This window comes from Bos taurus, chromosome 8 (assembly GCF_002263795.3).
Source record: "Bos taurus isolate L1 Dominette 01449 registration number 42190680 breed Hereford chromosome 8, ARS-UCD2.0, whole genome shotgun sequence".
NCBI classification, from domain to species: Eukaryota; Metazoa; Chordata; class Mammalia; order Artiodactyla; family Bovidae; genus Bos; species Bos taurus.
Window position 1 is genome coordinate 16,292,105 of NC_037335.1, and position 10,295 is coordinate 16,302,399.

General features: G+C 38.6%; 1 protein-coding gene across 11 annotated transcripts in view; it reads left to right on the forward strand.

The window, feature by feature from the left end:
• Positions 1 to 9,526, forward strand: part of LINGO2 (leucine rich repeat and Ig domain containing 2) — a 1,453,939-nt gene extending 1,444,413 nt beyond the window's left edge. For all 11 annotated transcript variants that reach the window (XM_059889349.1, XM_059889352.1, XM_059889347.1 and 8 more), the window contains one exon: positions 6,893 to 9,526. In XM_059889349.1, coding sequence (XP_059745332.1) covers positions 6,928 to 8,748 — 1,821 coding nt within the window. In that variant the 5' untranslated portion in view covers positions 6,893 to 6,927 and the 3' untranslated portion in view covers positions 8,749 to 9,526. The remainder of the gene's footprint in view (positions 1 to 6,892) is intronic.
• Positions 9,527 to 10,295: the final 769 nt, after the last annotated feature.

Below are 10,295 nucleotides of genomic sequence, written 5' to 3' on the forward strand. Positions count from 1 at the left end.
GAGATATAGACAAATTCATAGCTGGAGATTTTAACACATATTTCTGTCACTGATATATAGAATAACTTAGAAAAAGTGAAGATTTTTGCAATCCTTATTAACATAAGCAACCATATTAATTTTCACAGTTTTTGTGGCCCACTACACCACCAAACAGCAAATACACATTTAAGTACACACGGGATGGTCAGAGATTGATCCCGTGCTGGTCCATAAGACAATCTCAGTAGATTTCAGAAGGCTGACATTTATTGGTAAAAATACATAACTCAGCATCTAGAAGGCAATGGCACCCCACTCCAGCACTCTTGCCTGGAAAATCCATGGACACCAGAGCCTGGTGAGCTGCAGTCCATGGGGTCGCTAAGAGTCGGAAACGACTGAGCAACTTCACTTTCACTTTCCTGCATTGGAGAAGGAAATGGCAATCCACTCCAGTGTTCTTGCCTGGAGAATCCCAGGGGCGGGGGGGCCTGGTGGGCTGCCGTCTCTGGGGTCACACAGAGTCGGACACGACTGAAGTGACTTAGCAGCAGCATCTAGAAAAGACCTACATATTTGGAAGTTAACTCAAAATTACACTGTCCATAGGTCAAAGATGGGAACAGAAAAATAATTTTGAAAAAAATTTTGACTGATGTCTTTTAAAATATATTAAAGTTTATGAAAGGATATAAAACGCATGAAGGAATAGTTATAATTTTAAAAACTTATATTAGAGGAGGAAAAAGGCCCCAAATTAGTGATCTAAGTTTCTACCCTAGGAAACTTAAAAAAAAAAAAAAAAGTTCAATAAAATTGACAAAATTCTAGCAAAGCTTATCAAGAAAAAGGAAATGTACAACTTACCAATATCCAGAGTAAAAGCAATGACCTACAGAGCTTGAAAGAATAGGGAAACTTTGACTTCAGCCAAATAAATTCATATCTTGATGAAACAGACAAATTCCTTAAACACATTACCAAAATTGACACAAAAAAGAAATAGAAAATCTAAATATTTCAATATCTACAAAGGAAATTGACTTACACTTCAAAACATTCCCACAAAGAAAACTCTTGGTTTCACAGGTAAATTCTATTACGTATTTTAGAAAGAAATAACAATCCTATACCAACCCTTCAAAATACAGAGGCCAAAGAAACATTTTCCAACTGATTTTATGAGGTCTCTATTACTCTGATACTAATACTACATAAACATATCACAAGAGATGTAAAAAACCAATATTACATAAACATATCATGAGAGATGTAAAAGACAGAGAAAAGATTCTCATGAAAAATTATTTACCAAATACTAGCAAAACAAACCTAATATAAGTGTGTATGTACACAGACTTCATACAAAGTGGGGTTTATACCAGGAGTTCAAAAGTGGTTTAACATTCAAAAAAAGTAATATTATTTGCCATGTTGAAATAATAATACAGAAAAATAATAAGACCATTTCAATAAATGCAGAAAAGCATCTTTCAACATTCAACAACTCATTTATGGTTAAAAAAAAAAAAAAAAATTCTAGTTACCTAGGAAGAGAAGAGAACTTCCTCAATCTAATGAAGGGCATCTATTTAAAAAAAAAAAAAAAAAAAACACTAAAACATAGCCAACATCAAACTTAATGGTGAAAAAAAAAAATGATTTATCTTAAGATTGGGAACAAAATAAGGCAGACAGCTTTCAGCACTTCTATTCAACATCATCTTAGAGGTAATAGCGAACACAGAAAGGTACAAAAATAAAGACATAGAAGTTAAAAAGGAAGAAACATTTGCTGAAAGAAATTGAAGAGAAAGTGAAGTCGCTCAGTTGTGTCTGACTCTGCAACCCCATGGATGGTAGCCTACCAGGCTCCGCTGTCCATGGGATTTTTCCAGGCAAGAATACTGGAGTGGGCTACCATTTCCTTCTCCAGGGGATCTTCCCAACCCAGGGATCGAACCCGGGTCTCCTGCATTGCAGACAGATGCTTTACCGTCTGAGCCACCAGGGAAGCCTGAAGGAAATTAAAGACCTAAGTAAATTGAGAGTACCATTATATTCAAAAACTGAACATTGTCACACTATCAGTTCTCCACAAAAAACTATAGATTCAATACAATTCTTATCAATATCCCAGCAAACTTTTAGAATTGGCAAGCTGATGCTAAGACTTTTTTGAAAGCTCAAATAATCTTTAGAAATGTCAACACAAATTTGATCCCTTATTGTTAAATGTATCTATGACTTTTTACATGTGAAAACAACTTCAAAAATCAAAAGTTTTATTTTCTAATTATAAAAGTAATACAAGTTATATTGTGGGGAAAATAGAATGCATGCAAATTTATAAGAAAATGGAGGGATTAGAGGTGATTTCCATCTCAAAATAATTACTATTGTCAACATTGTCATTATATACTCCTAGTTTTGTTCTTGCCTATATATATGACTCTGCTCAGATGCCCAGTTGTTTCTGATTCTTTGCAACCCCATAGGCTGTAGTCTGCCAGGGTCTCTGTCCATGGGATTCTCCCAGCAAAAATACTGGAAAAGTGAAAGTCATATCCAACTCTTTGCGAATTCTCCAGGCCAGAATACTGGAGTGGGTAGCCTCTCCATTCTTTAGCAGATCTTCCTGATCCAGGAATCGAACCAGGGTCTCCTGCCCTGCAGGCAGATTCTGATCGGGATGCCATTTCTTCCTCCAGGGGATCTTCCCAACCCAAGAATCAAACCTATGTCTCATGTCTCCTGCATTGGTGAGTGGATTCTTTACCACTAGCACCACCTGGGAAACCCCATATATATAACTATATTCCTATATATATCTATATAAAAATTAAGAAATATATATTCCTTTTTGTGTATGAATATATATAAATGTATATATTAATGTATTAATACTTATATATTATGAATTACATTATATATAGAGTGTATTATAAATAATATATTAATATTTATATATTTCTATATAGGAATATATATTTATATATAATATACTGTAATATATTTATATTACATATATTCCTATATGTAAATTCCTATATTATATATACTATAATGTTACATATTTTCTATATCCCTATATAAAAACATGCATTTATATATTATATATATTAAATATATATTAATATTTATATTATACACATATATTCCTATATATAGGAATATAAAATTCCTAATATAGGAATATACATAGAAATACACGTTTGTATATACTCATGCACACAAAAAGGGGTATATATGTATTCATCTTTCCATGTTAACAAGTACAGACCTAAGTCTTCAATGTTATTGGCTACATATTCCCTCATAGCTCAGCTGGTAAAGAATCTGCCTGCAATGCAGGAGACCTGGGTTCGATTTCTGGGTTGGGAAGATCCCCTGGAGAAGGAAATGGCACCCCACTCCAGTATTCTTGCCTGGAGAGTCCCATGGACAGAGGAGCCTGGAAGGCTATAGTCCATGGGGTCGCAAGAGTCAGACACGACTTAGCGACTACACCACCACCACCACATATTCTGTAGTATGATTGTATCTTAACATATAACTAAGATCCTAATATTACATATTTCCAGGTTTCCTATATTATAGACAAGCCTGCACCAAATATCTATGCACATGAGTTAAATTATTTCCCTATGATACATTTCTAGGAAAGAAGAGAAGGTCCACCCTCTTTTGGAGATGGTACACATGTTTATGGTATAGATTGTGGTGATGATTTCCCAGATACGTACTTATCTCCAAACTCAAATTGTATACATCAAGTATGTACCGTTTGCACAGTTTCTGTATGGCAATCATTACTCAGTAAAGTGGTTTTGAAGATGTTTTAAGAAAATGGTTTAAAGGGATGAACGTATTAAACTTAAATGCATCATTTAACCCCCTCATTGTCATACCTCTATCTCCTGATGGTTACACCAGTTTATATTTCTTATTTCAGTTTCTTCAGTCACTAACCTTTGTCAATCTGAGGGGCAAAGGCGTTTTACCCCTGTTTAAGTGAAGTTGGTCAGCTTTTCATATATTAGCTGCTTTTAGCTTTTATTACACTCATTGCCAGGCTTTCTATTGACATCCACCTCTTGTCCTTATGGATTAATAAGAACTGTTTGCTTAGTACTGTGCTTAATCCCTTATCTATTAGAAGCCTAAAAGATAATCTCCATTTTAGCAATTGCCTTTGTGTGTGTGTTTACTTGCTTGTTATACTAAATTTTTTTCAAATGCACACAGTTGAATAGATTATTCTTTTCTTTCAGGCGTGCTAGCTTTCGTCATAGAAAAGGCTTTTCAATTCTATTATTATAAAATTAAAGAATTTTCTTCTGGTATATTATTTGTTCTTTCATTTTAATCCCTCATCTGGAATTTATTTTATTGGAACCAGTGAAGTTGATGTACAACTTTTCCCACTAAATTCCTAGTTATTTGTATTTTTCTCACTGGATTAAAATGCCACTTTTCATGTATGCTAACTTCTCAAATCTATTTAGATAAAATTCTTTACTGTATGTTTCATTCACTGTGTATTTTCATGCCAGCATGATGCTCATTTTTATCATAGTTTTGTAATTTATGTTTAAATTTTTCAAAAGAGTGTTTTTAGTACTAATTTTTTATGTTTCTGATTAGTCTCATATTTATATTCTTCCAAATTAACCTGAGAATTTTTCAAATCCAAAAATATTCTTTGAACTGTATGTATTTATTGAGAATTATCTTTATAATTTTAAATCTTTCTATTGAAATATATACTATATCCCTCTTTTTAGTAAGTTTTGTTTCCTCATTAGGGCTGAATGGTTGTAATACTCTGTGTATTTCTTATTTAGTTTATTCTAAAGATTTGACTTTTTCAGAATTGCTATGACTGGAATCATCTTATACAGTAATATTTTCTAAATGATTTATATGATTCTAAATAATTTATATATACACATTATTTTTATTATATAATATGTTAATTTACTTATTCTCTTTGTTCTAATAATTTCTCAGTCGATTTCTTTTGGTTTTCAAGACAGACTTTAGTTTGATCTACAAAGAAATATTGGAAAAGATGTGGCAAAATTAAATCTTATCTCACCTCTAATTGATTTTACTAGCACTTTCTGCATTTTTGCTTTTGTCTTACATTTAGAGGCCATTTTTTCTAGAGATTCATTCACTTTCAGTTTGTTCTTACTTGTCATTTTTATGGATAGATGTGTTTAGATATAGACATAGTTATATATACATAGACATATGTAAACACTGATTGAAGATTTATACTCTTAAACGATTCAGCAGTGAATGCTGAAGTTTTATCAAATACCTTTATATCTAAAAATATTACTTTAAATTACTTGCCCTTGAGTATACATGGTGTCCATGGATGAAGCACACCCCTGGGGATCTCAGGTTCATACTTCTCCGTAACATACTTTTCACTATTCAGTTGCGCAGTAAGTTCAGCGTCTGCTTAATGACATACATTTAAAACATAGTCAGTTCCAATCTTGTTTGATATCTATTTAATTTCAGCTTAACAGGTTTAATGGGTTTGAATTTGAATACGAAAAAAATGATGTTCATTTATTATTTAAAGACTTTTTTTCTTAAAATAATGACTCTTCCCACTGTTACATATTTAACCCAAAAATCTCAAAGAATTTTCATCTTCATAGCCACTATGATGCCTCATACCTATGATAAACATGAAGAGGTCAGGGAGATTTTGAGGATTTTTTTTGATTTCCTCCAAAAAGAAAAACCCTCTATAAATCAAAATTTGCTGAATTCTGAAAGAGGTACACCTTCTAGTTAAAAGGGACTTTGGTAGCTCAGATGGTAAAGCATCTGCCTGCAACGCGGGAGACCCGGGTTCGATCCCTGGGCCTGGAAGATTCCCTGGAGAAGGAACTGGCAACCCACTCCAGTATTCTTGCCTGGAAAATTCCATGGATGTAGCCTGGTGGGCTACAGTCAATGTGGTGGCAAAGAGTGACATGACTGAATGACTAACACTTTCACTTTAACAGAATATTTACATATGAAGGTAAAACATCTCAACCTCTTTCACTGAATGTAACTTTGTTTTGTACTTGGAACGCAAGGTTCCTAATGTTCAGTGAAGCTTCTATTAGCTTCATTTTGAAGAGGATGACATCAAAACATCAGAGATACAGACACTGATTCAAACTGCATAAAGCCACTGACCTCGGCTTCTGTCCTTTAAGTTCAAAATAAAGCCTTTTGCGAAATGCATGGTTTTGCACCAGTCTGTGCCAGACACTGTAATAGTCTTTCGAGAACTCCATGGACAGAAGAGCCTGGAGGGCTGCAGTCCATGGAGTCGCAGAGAGTTGAACACAATATGCCTGGAAAATCCCATGGACAGAGGAGCCTGGTGGGCTGCAGTCCATGGGGTCGTGAAGAGTCGGGCACAACTGAGCGACTTGACTTTCACTTTTCACTTTCATGCATTGGAGAAGGAAATGGCAACCCACTCCAGTGTTCTTGCCTGGAGAATCCCAGGGACGGGGGAGCCTGGTGGGCTGCCGTCTATGGGGTCATGCAGAGTCGGACACGACTGAAGAGACTTAGCAGCAGCAGCAGCACACATACAGAGTTGTTCAGTTCTGAAGCTGTCATAACTCTGGAAAGGTACTATTACTGTCCCTCTTATTTCCATTTTACAGCCAATAAAACTGAAGTACAGGGAGGTGAAATATTAATAACTTACCCACGATCATGTTAATGATGGCAGCTCTCAGGTTTAAAGGTCAGATCTGATCTGCAGCCCTCCAAATCTAGGGTCTTTTTCATTGTACTCACTGTCTCCTTTATGTCTCTTCGCCTATCTATTTCCTAACTCAGTTTTTCTTCCTCCCTTCTTTGGCCCCTTCTCCTGCAGGCCCGTGACCAAGGTGTAGACTAAGACGGGGAGTCATGCTTCACACGGCCTTATCATGTTGGCAGCCATTCCTGGGTCTGGCTGTGGTCTTAATCTTCATGGGATCCACCATTGGCTGCCCTGCTCGCTGTGAGTGCTCGGCCCAGAACAAATCTGTTAGCTGCCACAGGAGGAGGTTGATCGCCATCCCAGAGGGCATTCCCATCGAGACCAAAATCTTGGACCTCAGCAAGAACAGGCTTAAAAGCATCAACCCCGAAGAATTCATCTCTTACCCTCTGCTGGAGGAGATAGACTTGAGTGACAACATCATTGCCAATGTGGAGCCAGGAGCCTTTAACAATCTCTTCAACCTGCGTTCCCTCCGCCTGAAGGGCAATCGCCTAAAGTTGGTCCCTTTGGGGGTCTTCACGGGCCTCTCCAACCTCACCAAGCTTGACATTAGTGAGAATAAGATTGTCATTTTACTGGACTACATGTTCCAGGATTTGCATAACCTGAAGTCTCTGGAAGTGGGGGACAACGATTTGGTTTATATATCACACCGGGCCTTCAGTGGGCTGCTTAGCTTGGAGCAGCTCACACTGGAGAAATGTAACCTCACTGCAGTACCCACAGAAGCCCTCTCACACCTCCGCAGCCTCATCAGCCTGCACCTGAAGCATCTCAATATCAACAACATGCCCGTGTATGCCTTTAAAAGACTGTTCCACCTGAAACATCTCGAGATTGACTACTGGCCTTTACTGGATATGATGCCTGCCAATAGCCTCTACGGTCTCAACCTCACCTCCCTCTCCATCACCAACACCAACCTATCCACCATCCCCTTCCTTGCCTTTAAACACCTGGTCTACCTGACCCATCTGAACCTCTCCTACAATCCCATCAGCACTATTGAGGCAGGCATGTTCTCTGACCTGATCCGCCTCCAAGAGCTTCATATAGTGGGGGCCCAGCTCCGCACCATTGAGCCTCACTCCTTCCAAGGGCTCCGCTTCCTTCGTGTGCTCAACGTGTCTCAGAACCTTCTGGAAACTCTGGAAGAGAACGTCTTCTCCTCCCCGAGGGCTTTGGAGGTCCTGAGCATTAACAACAATCCTCTGACCTGCGACTGCCGTCTCCTATGGATCCTGCAGCGGCACCCAACCCTGCAGTTCGGTGGCCAGCAGCCCATGTGTGCTGGCCCAGACACTATCCGAGAGAGGTCATTCAAAGATTTCCACAGCACTGCCCTTTCTTTTTACTTCACCTGCAAAAAACCCAAAATCCGTGAAAAGAAGTTGCAGCACCTGCTTGTGGATGAGGGGCAGACGGTCCAGCTGGAATGCAATGCCGATGGAGACCCTCAGCCTGTGATCTCCTGGGTGACACCTCGAAGGCGGTTCATCACCACCAAGTCCAATGGAAGAGCCACCGTGCTGGGTGATGGCACCTTGGAGATCCGCTTCGCCCAGGATCAAGACAGCGGGATGTATGTCTGCATCGCTAGCAATGCTGCCGGGAACGACACCTTCACGGCCTCCTTAACTGTCAAAGGATTCGCTTCAGACCGCTTCCTTTATGCCAACAGGACCCCTATGTACATGACCGACTCCAATGACACCATTTCCAATGGCACCAACGCCAATACTTTCTCCCTGGACCTTAAGACAATACTGGTGTCGACAGCCATGGGCTGTTTCACCTTCCTGGGAGTGGTGTTATTTTGCTTTCTCCTCCTTTTTGTGTGGAGCCGAGGGAAAGGCAAACACAAAAACAGCATTGACCTTGAGTACGTGCCCCGAAAAAACAATGGTGCTGTCGTGGAAGGGGAGGTGGCTGGACCCAGGAGGTTCAACATGAAAATGATTTGAGGGTTGGCCGCTCCAACTATTGTTTCCGTGTCATTGTCTGTAACCAGTGAGATGGCCTGGCACAAGAAAAGTACTAGGTTAAAAGGCAGCTTAGTGCAGCTTCCCCTGTGTCAAAGCAGGGTCCGCAGAAGCAGGAGGACTTGTGATGGAGACGCTCCACCTAGAGGCAGGCAGGCATGTGTCAGAGCCCTTCACACAGTGGGGTACTAATTGTTTGCATTGCAAATACTGGCATTCTGGGGATCTCAGTAATGAACCTGAAGCTTCGGCTCATGCTCGTGGACAGTTACTCAACCTTTTCTACCACTGCAAAAACAAAAGAAGAAATCAAAAGGAACAACCTACAATGTAGGATTTACGTATTAAAAAGACGCATTTGTCTAAACCATACTCGACAGAAACATTTGTATCTATGATTCTCCTTTGTTAAAAGCCTTGCATCATCCCATATTGTTGGTTCAACACCACAAAGAAATCAGTATATTCTTTACTCTTCTCTTTTTTTTTGGAAACATATATGCTGTATATGTTTTAAAGCAATATGAATGAGAGGTTGTGCTTTTTAGTTACACACCACTATCAACCCAAGTGTGACTTCACCTTCCTTTACATAGAGATAACCCTGAGACTAGATCCCTGGAGTTATGGGTGGATATATGTGGAGAGATGAGTTTTGTCTGATGTAGGATGCCAAGAGATAGGACCCAAGGCAAAAATGCCCAACTCTGTTAACTTCTGTTACTATAAATAAAGGCATGTGCCTAGTTTTGATACAGAATGGAATATTTTTTATACTTGTGATATCACACTGGACCAGTTTACTGTAACAAAGCCTTTGGTTTCTCCAGAAAGTGGTGTGTCACTGTTTATATCTGTAAAATGCAAGGTAGGTGTCAGTAATGAAACTTATTCCTTTAACCACAGCTTGATTTTACTTTCATCAATTGCTACTAAGGGAAGAGGATGTGATGTTTATATCTACTCCTAGGGTAATATTCAGCTCATAGCTAAGATCAAAAAAATTCAGATGTGTAAAGCTCTCTGGATAATAAGTTCTTCTCAGATGCCAACAGAAACCAGGGCGATCCATACAACTAAGGATCTGTTTAAAAAACAGTGTTGTCTGAAGGCTGGGTCACTGCCAGTCTGAGGAATCATCTGGCTACTGCACCTCTGATGTTGTCTATTCAAATACTCTACACACAGTATCATCTTAAATGCACAACTCCAGGGTGTCTCTCTGCTTCCTTTCCGAGGAGATGTTGATTTTTATTTTGAAAGCTGTCTGGTGTAGACAAAGAAGACTCTGTCTTGTTTATAAAGAAGTGGCAAAAAATAAGGTGGATTTAAAAGCACTTACTATTTTTTTTTTCTCCACTGAGGAAAAGCTCATTTACTCCTATAAATAGGTTAACTATGCTGACACTTTCACCCCTCTGAATGAATTTGTCCAATTCAGTTTGTATTAATGATTGTTACTCAAGTGAAAATATTATCGTTCTTAAAAAATGGCATCATGCCATTCCCACCAGTGATCTGGTTCAAAT